This window comes from Neoarius graeffei, chromosome 27 (genome assembly GCF_027579695.1).
Source record: "Neoarius graeffei isolate fNeoGra1 chromosome 27, fNeoGra1.pri, whole genome shotgun sequence".
In the NCBI taxonomy this organism is placed as follows: Eukaryota; Metazoa; Chordata; class Actinopteri; order Siluriformes; family Ariidae; genus Neoarius; species Neoarius graeffei.
The window spans coordinates 35,454,881-35,472,980 of record NC_083595.1 but is presented as its reverse complement, the minus strand read 5'-3'; the positions used below and the strand labels follow the sequence as shown (position 1 = coordinate 35,472,980).

Below are 18,100 nucleotides of genomic sequence, written 5' to 3'. Positions count from 1 at the left end.
TATAGAGATTCCATGTCCGGGATGTAACTCATATGAAAAATACGAGTGGTGTATTTCCGAGTAAAACACTCGTTTCCATATTATATATCCATTCACACATAAATACACAATATAAATATCTGCCTCATATTTATGACATGGGCGGCACGGTGGTGTAGTGGTTAGCGCTGTCACCTCACAGCAAGAAGGTCCGGGTTCGAGCCCCGTGGCCGGTGAGAGACTTTCTGTGCGGAGTTTGCATGTTCTCCCCGTGTCCGCGTGGGTTTCCTCCGGGTGCTCCGGTTTCCCCCACAGTCCAAAGACATGCAGGTTAGGTTAACTGGTGACTCTAAATTGACCGTAGGTGTGAATGTGAGTGTGAATGGTTGTCTGTGTCTATGCGTCAGCCCTGTGATGACCTGGCGACTTGTCCAGGGTGTACCCCGCCTTTCGCCCGTAGTCAGCTGGGATAGGCTCCAGCTTGCCTGTGACCCTGCGATGGAGTAAGTGGGGTGAGGTAATCAGTGCGATTTGTTTGTGTGTCTGTCTGTTAACAATCTAGCGTCTAGACGGCTGCACCGATTGACTTCAAATTTTGAGGGTAGGTGGACAATGGTCCGTAGATTACCTGATTAAATTTTGGGGGTAATCAGGTGAAGGTGAAGATCAAGGTCATCGGAAAGGTCAACCTTTCGGTTAAAATAACATATTTTCCATTATAACTCAAAAACGGTTGCCGAGAGACAGACATTTACTATTATGAGCATATAGGAACTCTCATATGGCCTTTCATTTGGCACCATGATCTTTGACCTTGAGTAACCCTGAAAGGTCAATCTCAAAGTCACGGATTTTCAGAGGGCTGTAACTTGAAAACGCTTGATGGTGGACAGATATTTGCCCTTATCAACTTATAGGAAGTGCCATATGGGCTTTCATTTGGCACCATGATCTTTGACCTTGAAAGGTCAAACTGAAGCTCATGGGTTTTCAAAGGACCATAATGTTAAAATGGTTCATGATAGCCAGATGTTTACCATTATCAACATATAAGAAGTCCCATATGGGCTTTTAGTTGCCGCTATGACCTTTGACCTTGAATGATATTGAAATGTCAAACTCACGGTCATCGATTTTCATAGGACTACAACCTGACAGCTGAGGATTGAGAAATATTACCATTATCAACATATAGGTATGAAATAAGTGCTGCCAGGTGAGGTTTGTTTTGCCTGGCAACACTTGTGAACTTAGAAATGAGCAGATTATTTAAATTTAAATGTTGACTGAAGAAAGGATGTGAATATTTGTGGACGTAGAAGCAAACAGCTGGCATGGAACACAACTATATTTGGGATAGGTCAACCGCTTCTTTTCAAGGAAACCACAACATCCACACCATTTATTTTTTAAATCTGCCATTAGACTCTGTCGATGTAAGCAGTATTTATCAGCCAGTGAAAGATGTGCATCTTTGAAAAGGTTTAATGTAAATTGACAACAGATATCTTGAAATAAGGTGCAAGAATGTACATGGAGGTGTAGAACACTAGACCTGTCACAAAGTTCATCGATCTGCTCCTGGCACTACAAATAGAAGTTTCCCCCATCTTAGAATATATGTATTTTAACCTCATGAAGAGCTTGGTGCGGGGCGGCACGGTGGTGCAGTGGTTAGCACTGTCGCCTCACAGCAAGAAGGTCCTGGGTTTGAGCCCCGTGGCCGGCGAGGGCCTTTCTGTGTGGAGTTTGCATGTTCTCCCCGTGTTCGCGTGGGTTTCCTCCGGGTGCTCTGGTTTCCCCCACAGTCCAAAGACATGCAGGTTAGGTTAACTGGTGACTCTAAATTGACCGTAGGTGTGAATGTGAGTGTGAATGGTTATTTGTCTCTATGTGTCAGCCCTGTGGATGTAAGAGCTTGGTGCTGAGATAACTCAGATGTGGGTTCAAGTATGGAATAATGACACAGAGTGAGGAAATCAGGAAAGTCCATCCAACCATTATCTGTCCTACAGGGTCGCAGGCAAGCTGGAGCCTATCCCAGCTGACTACGGGCGAAAGGCAGGGTACACCCTGGACAAGTCGCCAGGTCATCGCAGGGCTGACACATAGACACAGACAACCATTCACACTCACATTCACACCTACGGTCAATTTAGAGTCACCAGTTAACCTAACCTGCATGTCTTTGGACTGTGGGGGAAACCGGGGCACCCGGAGGAAACCCACACGGACATGGGGAGAGCATGCAAACTCCACATAGAAAGGCCCTCGTTGGCCGCTGGGCTCGAACCCAGGACCTTCTTGCTATGAGGCGACAGTGCTAACCACTACACCACCGTGCCACCCATCAGGAAAGTCTGCCCTCAAAAAAAAAAAAAGAGAGAGAGACTTACTTGGTGAAGTGGCGTAGTTTGGCCTCGATGCTGCGGTGGCGCATACACATCCTGGTCAGCGCTGAGCCGATGTCTCTGGTGGCACCTGCGCAAAACAACACACACCAGAGACAGAGAGAGCTTTAAATTGGTATTGCTATCATAACTATCAACACGTCCATCCTTTATAACTAGGACATCAGGGATAAAATGTGCCAGAGCAGCTATATAACTCTCACATGAAATGCTTGGACACTAACCACTATTTTTACCCCCCCAAACTCAGTCAAATATTTATTAGACATCGTCTAGCCATTCAGTCATAACATACACAGTCTGAGCCATAATCCAAATACTGCTGTATGTATATATGTGAGTTAGAGACAGAGTAAAATCTATAATGGTGACATACTGTATGGCAAGCTATTTTTAGCAGCAGCTGAGCATTTGGAAATTCCTGACCTCAGTATTTGGATGAAGCAGCTCTTTCTCTTCCAAAGAAGGCGGCCCGTGCTGCTATTGTTTTCTCCTGTGTTTATATGACGACCCCACATTTCGAACTGAGCAAGTAATATAGAACAAATGTCCTGTCTGTTTTCATTCCCACAGACCTTAAATAGGTCATTCGGGCTGTGATTTACACATCCACTGGAATTATGTTAACATTGCACACTGCATAAGAATGGTGTAAAATGAAAGGGAAAAAATACCCCACAGATTACTACAATTTGAAACGAACTATAACACACATCCAGTCTTTTTTTTTTAATGTCACATGACAAGTCATAATGTTAGCAACCCACCCAGCAGTTACTGAAAATGGCTTAAAAAATGACCTCAGAAATCCTGTTGAGTACGCGTCTGTTAGCACCGACATGATCTTAACTCGCAGTTAAGATCATGAATATGGCTTAAAAATTACCTAGTGCTATAAGTGATGCTCATACACTTTCTCTTCAGAAATCCTATCAAGCTAGCTCATGTTAGCTGTCTAAATTGATATTATGACATTATGAGCAACATTTAGACATAGTTTTAAAAAAAAATCATGGTATGCTAATGGGTCTTAGCAAGCAGGCTAGTATGCAAGTATAAGATTGCAAATCAGAAATGATGTCACATTAGCTGATGTTAGCTTATGTTATGGCTAGGACTGAACTGAAGTGATATGTAAAATGGCTACACACCAAAGCTTGTAAGTGGCTAATTATTCACAGAGGGCCATAAAAGTTATGCCAATGTTTCAACAAGTTGCATGTGTTCAAATTTCAGTCAGACAGCCGCTTAAGTCGATTTTGTTCTGGACACCCGATTCAGATGACGCTAAATTATCTGTATATGGTTCACAACATTTTTCTTGAGTCGAAGCATTAGAGACAGGGTTTTGAACAGCATTTAGACCAAAATCACAAGCCTTTCAACTACCAAAAAAAATCAAATAGAAAATGTCAGATGTAATATGATGTAATGTTAATATGATGTAGCAACTTGGCAATAAAACAGAAGAAGAAGAAGCCTTTAGTTGTCACATGCACACTCAAGCACAATGAAATTCATCCTCTGCATTTAACCCATCTGAAGCAGTGAACACACACACACAGACCCAGAGTAGTGGGCAGCCACACCAGAGCACCCAGGGAGCAGTTGGGGTTAGGTACCTTGCTCAAGGGCACCTCAGCCCAAGGCCACCCCATGTTAACCTAACAGCATGTCTTTGAGCTGCGGGGGAAACCTGAGCACCCGGAGGAAACCCATGCAGACACGGGGAGAACATGCAAACTCCACACAGAAAGGCCTTCCGTTGGCCACTGGGCTCGAACCCAGAACCTTCTTGCTGTGAGGTGACAGTGCTGACCACTACACCACCATGCCGCCCCTATTAGCAATAATTTGGCAACTGACTATTGTTGCCAAATTATTGCTAATCTATTACCGCATGACTGTTGCTAATTGCAATTAGTATAAATACACAGGTGATTATCGAAAATCGTGCGCACTAATTGGTTGAGAAATACGGACCATTTCTCGATAATCACCTCAAGTGACTTGGCAAAATGGCTGCTGTTTGCTTTGTCACTATAAGTGAGGAAGAATTACAAATTATGAAAGAAAATGCTGTTCCTAAAAGCACTAAAGATACTACAAAATTTGGTCTAAAACTATTCAAAGGTAAGGTGGAATTGTGATTTATTTTATCAATTTCAAAACAAAGTATTTTATGTGACACGGCATAGATAAGTGACAAGTCTGCGCCATGCCTTTATTACATTTGCAGTCCACTTTTTACGTTTTAAATAAATTATTTTTTATATACAATTTAAAAAAAATAATCACCTGTGTATTTATACTAAAACAATTATCTTCCTCAGTGAATATCGGTGATTATTATACATACAGAACACTTTTTCGATGGAATAAAAGCATGTATTCTATTCCCTTCTAGCAGGTTTCATTCATTTGGTTTGATAGCATCCAATATTGTTAGCATATCGCTTATCCTACATGTATTGCATCACTCTACCTAATGGAGAATGAGCACTGAATATGGTTTATGATATTGCATGGTTGCCAAGACAACATGAAATCACACGTCAGAGCTGATGCGACTATCCAATGAGAGAGTTTTCTGCTGCACGTGTGCAGAAGCATTTCTTTTTGATCGCTGAGAAACAGAAAGACGTGTTGAACACCCAAAAGGCTACCAAAACTTCATTAGATATTCTTCACGCATATTTACAAAAGAAAAACATATCAATGGATATCGAAAAGCTGGAAAAGAGATACGCTGAAGACGTAAAACTTCTGCGCTAGTGAGCGACTGTGACAATTTGTAAACAAACATGGCCGCCAGGTTTACTTCATTAAATACGGAAGATTTTGAGGGAGTTTTGAAAGAGAAAGATGGGATGAACACCCGAAAGGAATGTGTGTGTATAATAATAATACGTAATAATAATAATGTTGGCCGGAGGCGGCACGGTGGTGTAGTGGTTAGCGCTGTCGCCTCACAGCAAGAAGGTCCGGGTTCGAGCCCCGTGGCAGGTGAGGGCCTTTCTGTGTGGAGTTTGCATGTTCTCCCTGTGTCCGCGTGGGTTTCCTCCGGGTGCTCCGGTTTCCCCCACAGTCCAAAGACATGCAGGTTAGGTTAACTGGTGACTCTAAATTGACCGTAGGTGTGAATGGTTGTCTGTCAGCCCTGTGATGACCTGGCAACTTGTCCAGGGTGTACCCCGCCCGTAGTCAGCTGGGATAGGCTCCAGCTTGCCTGCGACCCTGTAGAACAGGATAAAGCGGCTAGAGATAATGAGATGAGATGAGATATTGGCCGGCTTTTTTTCGTGGTATATCAGATATATTCCATTTCAGCTAGCATGATATTGAACTCGTCTTCGACTCGTTCATTATCATGCTAGCTGAATGGAATGTATCTGATATACCATGAAAAAAAAGCCAGCCAATATTATTTAAATAATAACCTCGACTTCATCACCATTATTACTCATCGATATTCACTTTGCCTTCAGTGAATAATTGTTAATGATCACATTAATCTCTGCAAACTTGGTTTAATTTAACAATCCAGTTTCCATTGTCATGAGGTAGCAGCTTATAAAAAAAGCACTCGATCCAGTTTATCCTATTACATGTATTTCACATTTAATGTTCTTATTCTGTGCTCTAACGGGTAACTGTTCACACAACACTGTAGCCACAAGACACTGAATCAAGTCATGAAATATAATAATAAATAAATAAAATCAGTGGCAGTTTTTAAGCTGATGTGCTCTCCTATAAGGAAACCGTTTGGAGCGTTTGAGGCGTAAGCTACCCGAGCACTCATCTCCTGCACTTTCAGCTCACTTTAAGTCTTCATAATAATTAAATCCTACATTTATATCAAACAAATGCTCTTGATGTGATCTAGTTATAGTTCTTCTGTTAAGAGTCAGTATTGCGGTTTGTTTAGTCGAAAGGTTAAAATGCTTCTACTTTCACTGACAGGCTTTTAATACTGCATATTACATTTTTAACCACTAAAGCTATTTTCATTTGCAATGTTGATACGAAGAAAAGACCTGGCTATACAGAGCTCAGTGGACTAATGGCTCCATCAGTGCATCAGCTCGTCCTGCATCACTCTGTCCTGCGTCATAACCAGGGGATCTGTCACGTGACTGTTGCTGTAAATCCACTGCTACATCAAACTCAAAGTAAATCAAAGCTAATCAAAATGTGGATCATAAACACCCCCCACACCCCCGCTATTTGATCACGGCCTACCAGCTCATAATCAGTGTTAATATTTCCTTTGTACGTTACAGGAACTTCACAGTCATGCAGATTTTCTGCTTGGCTACTCTGCACAGTCGAGACACACACACACACACACACACACCAATGCGCACAAGAGCAAACACAGACAGTCTCACACAAATGGAAAGAAGCTCCATTAATAATTAACACATTCCTTCTTTGTGCCTACTGTTCTACCCAGCAACCATTCATTAATGCTGAGCATGAGGACGGACACACACACACACACACACACACACACACACACACCTGCACAGAAAGCTGAAATAGAGTCTAGTGTCACAACACTAAGGTACTTTTAGCAGGAATGAGTAGTGAGAGGATCAGCAGAGAGTGAGAGAGAGTAACAAAGTGGAGGAGAGATGGTATGTGATTGAATTACACACAGAGTGTGAGTGTGAAAAAAAGAATCCAAAGGTGTGTGTGTGAGAGAGAGAGAGAGAGAGAGAGAGAGAGAGAGAGCGTCTCGCACATATTAATTGCTTTTGAATTTATATTCTGTGTGTGTGTGTGTGTGTGTACACAATAACACAAGTACATGAGTGGCAGTTCAATTACTTCATATTTTCCTGTTTGTTGTTTACTTCCCCCAAATTCGAACCCAACAAGACTGCTGACATCTGGGCAGCACATTTCTATCTCGCTGTACTGAAAGTACCTACCTGCTGAATTCACCCCCTCTCACACAGATAGCACCCGTTGTACAACAGAAATTACACTGAATACCAAACATACTGCAAACTATCAAAATATCAAATCATCCTGTCCTTTACTTTGCTTTTTATGCTGCTTCTGTATGCACTGTAGTGTAAAATGGTCTACCTATGATGCATGGTTTATAACCTCTAACATAAAACATGTAGATTTATGCATGCAAATCAGTGTTTTATATCTCTTGTACCACTGCAGTTCAGAAATGATTGCATTTTTTTAACAAAAAAAACATATACCTTTTATCCATTTATAGTTACACAGTTCCATTTATAACGCCCGTAGACCATCTCATCTCATTATCTCTAGCCGCATTATCCTTCTACAGGGTCGCAGGCAAGCTGGAGCCTATCCCAGCTGACTACGGGCGAAAGGCGGGGTACATCCTGGACAAGTCACCAGGTCATCACAGGGCTGACACATAGACAACCATTCACACCTACGGTCAATTTAGAGTCACCAGTTAACCTAACCTGCATGTCTTTGGACTGTGGGGGAAACCGGAGCACCCGGAGGAAACCCACGCGGACACGGGGAGAACATGCAAACTCCGCACAGAAAGGCCCTCGCCGGCCCCGGGGCTCAAACCCAGGACCTTCTTGCTGTGAGGCGACAGCGCTAACCACTACACCACCGTGCCGCCCGCCCGTAGACCAGTTTTGCACAAAATAGAAGTGATATTTAAAAGATTTTGAAAAAAAAAAACACAATTGCAAATGGTCTGCATTTCCATTAAGTGATATTATGCAAATAACCCTGTTTTTTCCCCCTCTCATGATAGTTCCTCTCTTCCTGCAGTCGCTCTTGCATAGCGCTCTTTTTTTTTTTTTAGAAAGGTAGCATTTCCATTTGCTCATGTCATGTGACTTCACTGAAAAAAAAAAATGTGTTTCCACTTCCAATTTTGTGAAATATTCCTTTATCAGCTTGTCTGGAAAACAACACCTCATGAAAATTTCTTGCAATATTTGAGAGTTTTTTCGAAATTCACACATTTCCATTACTTGTTTTTCATCTCAAAATTTCAAATTTTGCATTAAGCTGGTTAATGGAAACATGGCTTGTCTTTCCCTGACCAGCTTTTTCCTCACTTCACTTGAATAGGACAAAAAAAATGAAGCGTGTCAGTTTGTCAAGAAACCGGAACAAAGTACTAAGTCCCGTGTCCTGAAGACTTTATGATCACTTACAGTTACAAAGCTCTGATACTGAAGACTTTTTCCATAACTCTTAAATAACTGTCTCCTTAAAGAAAACTTCATCATAGCAACACTTATATGTTTTTCATTATTAAATAACAGGTTTTTTATTGGCCTTAGATTATGTTGCATGGACACAATAACAGTGTATGTGAATGAAGCTGGCATGATACACAATCACATCTTAGAATGAGTGCATTAATATAAATCTAGTATTATTATGAATTGGAGCTGGAACTACAACCAGAACTTCTGTTATACAGAATTAATCAACACCTACTGATCTGAATGGAATATTATAGCTAAAATATATTAAACTGCTTCACGAGGAGCCATATAGGAGCCACTGTCACTAGATGCCATATACGGGTACTCCTGGGCAAACAAATGGGCCAAAATAAGTGTTTTTCAATTGAGGTCTGGCATTTTTAACTAACTAACTAACTAACTAACTAACTAACTAACTAACTAACTAACTAACTAACTTATTCATTTGTTTATTTTGTCCAGGAGTGTATTTCTCTTTTATAAATATGTAATATTTAACAGTTATTCCACAAAATCAAGTCGTACATGAGCTGATAGCCGATGAGGCGCGTAGCACCTAGTTCTCTATAAGCAATGTATGACGAGATTGAGTGGAATAACTGTTTTATTCTATCCACATTCACTGGGTTTTGAGAAACGGAGCATTTTTATTTTTTGCAAATCCGATAAATAGTCTTCATACAAAACGTCCAACAAAATCATTTCCGCTTAGAATGTAAACAAATCAGAGAAATGACAGGAGCAATTTGTGAAAAATGTTATAATAATAATTCTTAGCATCAAATACTTTTATTCCTTTTTTTTTGCTTTTTTTGTATTTTTTGGGGGTTTTGTTTTCAAGTAGAGTTTTTATTTTCGTCCTTTTTATTGTATTTGTTTTTCTCTCCTCACGGTATATGAGCTGATAGCCTAGTAGTAGAGTAGCCAATCAGAGCACACGATTGCTCATATCCAGTAAATGTGAGTAGAATAATATGTATTATAGTATATTTGGAATATATTTTACAATATATTTCAGCATGGTCAAGAAAAGATTTCAGCATACAGTACAATATGTTGAAATAATGTTCCTTTAACGCAACAAATTCCAAAGTCACTCAAAGTTTAAAAAAACAAATCCAAAAATAAATGTTGATTACATTTAAGTATTCTATTTTAAGCAGGAAAAAAAAAAAACAATGACAGACAATTTTACAAATTGTCTAAATCAAGCATTTACTTCCACATTTAGGTTTTCATTCCATTTCCATTATCTTGATACTTCAGCTTTATAGAAATATGGGTAAATATATTGGATAGTAAAATGCTATTTTATTGTCACATATGTGCTTTGCACCCCAGATGATCAGTTCTCATTTCTTAATCACACATATCCATGTTCAGCCTGAGTGCAGCAGCTTTGTGTCCACAGCAGTGTCCAAAGACATTCTGTTTTCACACTTCACAGCCATGTCCTTCTGTTCCAGGCATCCTGGGTTACGCTTCTCCTCCCCACCATGCTCACCCCTTATTGATTTTTCTCAGGACTCTTAGTCAGGACTGCTAGGGGAAACACGAGGACTGGGGAAGAAGGTGAGAGAGATAAAGACTGGAGGAGGGAACACTCACACATGCCATAACACAACCTCATACATGTCTCTTTGTATCACACTTTTCAATGCCCACTTCTTTCTCTCCATTACACTTTCTCTTTGTCTCTCAGACAGATTTAATCTTTAAATGTCACTGGTGTTAATATGCATAATACAGTTTTCTCAAAGCACAAATATAACTGCACACAATGATATAGCTGCTAATACTCCAGAGTAATAAGAAGTAATAGGTGGCTTAACAGCTTCCAAATGATATGTCAAGACATTTTTGAATAAGTATACATTACACTTTGGCAAGAAATGAAGAATGTCTTGCACTGGTAAATATACAAAGATACTGATGGATAGAAATGTAACCACAATCAAACAAACCAAGCGTTACTGGTGTAACGCATGTAGCTATATATTGTGCAATGATAAAGCGCGATGCAATTTTATGACGATTTGAATCAATGGAATGAAAAATGAACCAGGATTATTATCAGGCTGCGTCACAACTTCATTTATCCAGCTGTAATTGTGTTGTTTAGACAGCAGAGGGCATTATAAGGTACAATAATGGGAATGAATGTGACTTCACTCTGGGTGGAAGTAACACAGCTCTAATATTGAGGGGGGATAAAAAAAAAACCCTAAAATGGTTAAGAGCTGTTGTATCATTGACTGTACAAATAGATTTAACAAGAAATCTGAGCTCTCTTTTTACAGACTGCTGAACGCTAAAGACAAGAGAAGAAAAATGGAGGGAGTACAAATGTTCATAAAAGTTTATCAAGAAAAGGCCTATTTGGGTTTTTTGTTCAGTCTTAATGAAAGGAATATTTTAGTTAATAGGCTATTATATTTTACTCCAATCTTTACTAATGTGGGTAAATAATTATTGTTGGTTATTAAGAAATTTAAACAAAAGGTGTTAGGACTGGGACTGTTTTGGCCTCTAGAGGCCACTGTTATTTCCTTTTCTGGTCATGTTTGTTTTGGGCCTCTAGAGGTCACCACTGTGTTCTGTGTTTTGTTTTTGTCTTATTTCCTGTTTCTTGCCCCGCCCTGTCCTTAATTAGTTTGTGTATAAATACCCCTCTGTTTGTTCCCTTGTCACGGAATCTTTTTCCTATGTTATGCTGTTAGTGCTAGTTCCCTCTGTCCCATGTACCTTGCCTGTGTCTTTGTATTCTTGGTTTTTGCTTCTTTCTTTTGAACCTTGTGGATTTTGTTTTTGACCTTTTTGATCATCTGAGCGTTTGAGTTTTTGCCTTTTTTCTTATTTGGATTTAGGACTTTGAACCTTGGGATATTTTATTTTTGTTTATCTTCTGAGCTTTGGATTATTAACCCCGCCGACAGTAGTCGGAGGGGTTATTATTTTCACCTGCGTCAGTCTGTGTGTGTGTGTATCTGTCTGTCTGTCTGTCTGCAAGATATCTCAAGAACCAATGGATCGATTTGGACCAAATTTTGTACATGTGTTGCCAATCACCCAGGAAGGAAACCATTAAATTTTGGAGGTCAAAGGTCAAAGGTCAAGGTCATGGCAGAACTTCGAAATTTTCGCCCAATGTATTTTAATAGGGAAAAGGCGGGGTTTGCACTCGTTAGAGTGTCCCTGTCTAGTTCTTTTTGGTTTTTTTCCCTTGGATTGTACATAGTGTAAATAAACTGTTTTTGATACTTTTCTACTTCCGCCTCACGCCTCTGCACTTGAGTCATCCCCCTGGTAGCCTAGTGGGGGTTTGCTGGATTATCACACCAGCGAACCAGGTGCAAAACCCTAACAAAAGGAATATTTAAGTTGATAAAGAATGGGAAAATAAATTATGCATTTTTTTAGTAATACAGTTTTCTTCATTTAATTTTTTTTTCAGAAATGTCATTGGGAAAATCAAATCGTGAACCCAATATTACGGTAAATGAACTAAAACTTGAATTGGGTGCATCGTTACATGCATACTGGTATATTAAAAGTCTCACATTTACAGACTAATACTGATGGCTAAGTACCAAATGTGATCAAAATTGGAAGCAGGTCACATTGGGATTTTACTGGTAATGAATGAATAAATGACACTAACTTGATGTGTACATGCAATATGAATTAAGCAGAAAACATAAAAAAAAAAATGTATCTTAACTGAATAGCCTCATATCTCCAGGGTCCTTGAATCAATCCTGAGCTTGGATTACTCTTGGTGTGGAGTTTTACATGTTCTCTGTGTGTTTGTGTGTGTATTTCCTCTGGGATCACCTCTAAGAGATACTTGTTGGCTGTTCATTGCTAGCGATGGTGACTGCTGATAACGAAGCACCTTGCACAGTAAGGTAACACAAACGATGTCGTGCCCCCATCATGTTGTGTCTCTGGACCTCCAGACCTGATGCCAAGTGGTACACAAAAGTGCCACAGACCTGACGGGTATGGAAGTTGCCCCGCAGTGACAACTGACTTGCCGAGTGATGCCATCCGTTGGCCATTTGAGTGGCTCTTCCACATGACATTAGGTGGTGCGCCATTGACCTTGTTGGGTTCATCTGCCACACTGCACTGAAAAGCACCCTGCTGCCAGCACCTTATTGGTGATGTACTATTTAACCCATAGCTGGAACCCAAGCAGGTGCTACCGCTCCAGATCAGAGCGGACCTGGGAGCAATGATGATTAAGGAGTAACTCCACTTTCCCCAATACTCAAGTCTTCCGGGACCTGAGACTCACCACCGGTTGCAGTTTAAAGTCATACCCAGGACTATAAAAGATACTAAAACATGAATAACTAGAGGTACATGGATTAAGGTTGGGTTAAGGAGAAGTAGAATTGGGGAGTTATTCTCAAGGTTCCTCCCTATAATTTGTGCCATGCTTCAGTCCTAAGACATCATTTACACTGCTCAAATGTAAGGGCTCCTTGTTGACAGTATAGAAACCCCACCCTGACAATTACTGTCTCACACACCCTGCGTACGGTCATATGGGCCTCTCTGATTAACCCTATTACAGAACTCATAAAAAAAAGAGAGAGAGATAAAAGGGGATAGGTTGGCTTCTGCAAATGTTATAATGGCTTTAGTTAATATATCTGAAACTCTAACTGAAAGAAATCATTAATTCAGTGTATGTTTGTCTGTGTGAGGTGGCACATGCTTGCTAGCTCAAAATAAATTCCCACCACACCCACCATGCTGTATGTTAGAACACCTCGGAGTCCACATCCGCTACCATGAATACCCAAAAACGTCTGCCCACAATCTGTTAACACTTGAAGTCTGTTTGTGTGCTTCTGAGACTGTAATTCTGTGTGCAGTGTCTGCCCAGTGGTCCCCGTATTGCAGAAATGTCCGATAAACATATGTTTAGGTTTTTAATCAAATGTTTAATTGTAGAAACAGAAGCTTATAACAAAAGTTTGTTCCTATCTGGGGCTAAGATGGTAGATTTAGTTAATTTTATTATTGTGTATTAGCTTTTATCCAGAGTGAGATCCTGACTGAAATTGCCATGGTTACTGGAAAGATAAGATTGCATATTTGGGAGTTTTAAGTAATACGGCCTTAGAATTCCTCCGATAGCCTTAAAGAACACTGAATGGAATATTGCAAGTACACTCGAGTAAACTACACTGTGTACTCGGCCAATAATCAACAGACTGACAGAGACTGTTGGAGTACTTAAGCTTGTATGGTGTCTGGAATAAAGCCTAAGAAAGAGCTTACACACAGGTGCTGCCGTAAGCCCTTATTCAACACTATAAGCACTAACAATGCGTCTGTGTTGTGGATTAATGTGCACAAAGCTAACAGTGAAAAAACACAACACAGCTGCGACACTTCAGGATTATATCAATACAAATCCATTAGCTAGAAATGCAACATCTAGCATTCAATATATGGGAAACTAGCACTGATTAGCCGTTAGCCCTGTTGCCTCCAGCAAGTTAAACCCATCCGAAGGGCACTGCAACAGTCTAAGCTCCTTGCTCGTTTCCAGGACAACAGATGGAGACAGCGCCAAAGGTGTGCCAGTGCAGAGCAGAGAAAAATCAATCAGCCAGTGCTGAAAGACAGGGCAGCTTCGGTCAGAGTGAGCGCTGCGTAACGCTAGCTGTTTTTCTGCCCCTTGTTGCCCTGAGGCTAGGATCCCAACTGAGAATTTGAGCATAAATGACAGTAATTTACCGTACCTCAAAGTTGGTTAGGCTGTAAAATTACAAAAATTATGTCCTTAAAGAGAATTTTTTTAAAAAAGTCAAAAGTTCCTCCCGTGCCAGGACCTGGTCTTCCCAGGTAGTCTCCTGGCCCAGTACTAACCAGGCCCTTAAGACACATTGGGCGGCGCCAAGCTCCACGTCTCCAGCCCTCGGCCTCTAGCCTGTTATATAGCTAGGGTTACAGTGGGGGGCTAGTCCTCTGGTAACCGCAAGAGTTTGACTTCCCTACTCGCATCTGTATTGCAGCGTGCCTTGCCAGATGGCAGTCGGTACCATTTTTATGATGGTCTTTGGTATGACGAGTAGAACTCATGATCTCCTGACTGAGAGGTGGACACACTATCTGCTAGGCCAGCTCACGGTTGAAAATAAAAATAATAATTTAATAATATTTCATTCTGCTACATTAAAGCCTGCTCACACAACATTCAGAGAAAACAATTTACAGCTAAAATATAGAAACACTGTAGAACCCTTTTATAAACCTTACATTAATGTATTCACAAAAGACCCAGAAAACCTGATGCTGAATTTTTTAGTAAGTGATAAATATTAGCTGGGATAATTCCAAGCTGGTTGGTTAATGTTGGTTGGTGCAGGTCTGCTATTGGTTAAGAGCAACTCCATGCTGGTTGATTACCAAAGCATGGTATTATAGCTGGTCTTCTACTTGCCTATTTGCTTTAGTTCTCTTCAGCCACTATGAGTTGTTTTGCCAGACTACCAAATGGACCATTGCTTAGAAGAGGCATTTTCACTAATGACAGAATGACTGATTGCTCTCTTGTCTGTTCACTATGGGTTTACTCATACTAGATGATCCGTACCACACCCCAACATGTTTGTCTCTCAAAGTCCAGTATGTTTGACTAGTCTGATCGAGTTGTACCACGCTCGGGTGCAGTTTACTTGGACCACTTGGAAGAGGTGCACTTGGGCGTGGTTCAGTTGGGCTCGTACAGTGTGATCGCTAACCACATGAAACTCAAACACTATAGCATGCACTTCGTTTGGAGAATATTTGGGTTAATAACGAGTCTGGTTCTCACCTTATTGATGAACACGAATTGGAGTCAGTGAGTAAAGCTGCATCATGATGTCGTAAGCACACTCGGGACCTGAACCTAAAGTGCAGTGTGAGCGCAAGTCAGCGGGGGAATGTGGAGGGGGAGTGGGGATGATTGCTCTCGGGAGCGGTACAAGGCAATCGGTTCCAGTAGCAGTATACAACTAAGACATGAATCAGCCATAATTCTGAGAAGATTATCAAGAAACTTTTTTCTTACTCTTTTTTCTTACAGTTATTCCCATCTGAATGGAAAACTTGACACATCTGTGACCCTTATCAGGATCCAGGTTGCTCAGCTTCTTTTGTGATTTCTCAAATGTCTGATCTGAGAACTGGGATCAGCCTAACTAGCATTAGCAGGTAATTAATACATGCTAACCCAGACTCATTATACGTCTTCTGAGTATATGTTTAATATCAGTATGCGATTGAACACACATGAGCACAAGTGCTGAAAAAACTCACTGACAAATTTGTTCAACCAAAATGCAGCGCCTTGCAAAAGTATTCATCCCCCTTGGTGTTTGTCCTGTTTTGTCGCATTACAAGCTAGAATTTAAAGGGATTTTTGGGGAGTTAGCACCATTTGATTTACACAACATGCCTACCACTTTAAAGGTGATTTTTTTTGTGACACAAACAATAGTTTAGATGAAAAAACAGAAATCTGGACTGTGCATCAGTATCCCCCCCAAAAAAAGTAAATACTTTTTGCTACAATTACAGCTGCAAGTCTCTTGGGGTATGCCTCTATTAGCTTAACACATCTAGCCACTAGGATTTTTGCCCATTCCTCAAGGCAAAACTGTTCCAACTCTTTCAAGTTAGATGGGTTGCGTTGGTATACAGCAATCTTCAAGATATGCCACAGATTCTCAATTGCATTGAGGTCTGGGCTTTGACTAGGCCATTCCAAGACATTTAAATGTTTCCCTTTACACCACTCCAGTGTAGCTTTAGCAGTATGTTTAGGGTCATTGTCCTGCTGGAATGTGAACCTTCGTCCCAGTCTGAAACCTCTGGCTGACTCAAACAGGTTTTCCTCCAGAATTGCCCTGTATTTAGTGCCATCCATCTTTCCTTCAGTCCTGACCAGCTTTCCTGTCCCTGCAGATGAAAAACATCCCCACAGCATGATGCTGCCACCACCATGCTTCATTGTAGGGATGGTGTTCTCAGGGTGTTGGGTTTGCGCCACACGTGGCGTTTCCTATGATGGCCAAAAAGTTAGATTTTTGTCAAATTTGACCAGAGAATCTTTTTCCATGTGTTTGAGGAGTCTGCCACATGCTGTTGGGCAAACTCCAAATGTGTTTTCTTATTTTTTCCAAACATGATTTTTTCCAGCAATGACTTTTTTCTGGCCACTCTTCCATAAAGCCCACTCTGTGGAATGTACAGCTTAAAGTGGTCCTATGGACAGATACTCCCATCTCCACTGTGGATCTTTGCAGCTCCTTCAGTGTTCTCTTTGGTGTCTTTGTTGCATCTCTGATTAATGCCCTCCTTGCCCGGTCTGTGAGTTTTGGTGGGCGGCCTTCTCTTGTCAGGATTGTAGTGGTGACATATTCTTTCCATTTTGCTATAATGGATTTAATGGTGCTCCCTGGGATATTCAAAGTTTGGGATATTTTTTATAGCCCAACCCTGATCTATACTTCTCCACAACTTTGTCTCTGACCTGTTTGGAGGCTCCTTGGTTTTCATGTTGCTTGCTTAGTAGTGTTGCAGAGTCAGGGTCCTTCCAGAACAGGTTGATTTATACAGACATGATGTGACAGATCATGTGACACTTTGATTACACACAGGTGGAGCTTAATCAACTAATTATGCGACTTATGAAGTGAATTGGTTGGACCAGCTCTTATTTAGGGGTTTCATATCAAAGGGGGTGAATACTTATACACATTCCAGATTTATGTTTTTTTTCATCTTAATTACTGTTTGTGTCACAATACAAAAAACAATGTGCACCTTTAAAGTGGTAGGCATGTTGTGTAAATCAAATGGTGCTAACCCTCCAAAAATCCATTTTAATTCCAACAAAACAGGACAAACACCAAGGGGGATGAATACTTTTGCAAGGCACTGTAGATAGTTCTTGACTGAACGTGGGAGGAGTACTGAGATCTGACTTCCAATCCTTAGCTGTCCCTCTCTGTCCTTGTGTTAACCCAGCCATCTCTTTTTCCTTGTCATGAGACCCCATGAGACCCAGCGGTGCAGTGTGCATGCTACCTCATGACTGTGAGTTGTGGCTTTTTGACTGCAAATGATGCTGGGGGCCTTCTTTTAATATACAAACACACAGAGAGACTCAAAGACTGATCATTCCCTCAAACCCAAAACACTCCTATACAACCTGATGTGTAATACTGCATTGTGATAGTTATGTATTCGGTTAGATATTATACCACACAGTACTGCATCAAAATGATTCATGATTCAATTTGAAATATGATAAAAGAGAGAGAGATTTTGAATTGTAAACAAAACTCCAAAACTAAACGTGTGATTCAATCTTGCATTGTTTAATAGAGACTAAAGCCACCCTAAGCCATTTTGCTGACTTCATCTTCTTGCACTACAAAATCCAAGATTATACTTGAATTGAAC

General features: G+C 40.7%; 1 protein-coding gene across 2 annotated transcripts in view; it reads right to left on the bottom strand.

Annotated features, from left to right (window-relative positions):
- The window catches only part of mtss1lb (MTSS I-BAR domain containing 2b), a 157,728-nt gene that overhangs the window by 38,099 nt on the left and 101,529 nt on the right, over window positions 1–18,100 (bottom strand). For both annotated transcript variants that reach the window (XM_060911662.1, XM_060911661.1), the window contains exon 4: window positions 2,376–2,460. In XM_060911662.1, the coding sequence (XP_060767645.1) occupies window positions 2,376–2,460 (85 nt within the window). The remainder of the gene's footprint in view (window positions 1–2,375; window positions 2,461–18,100) is intronic.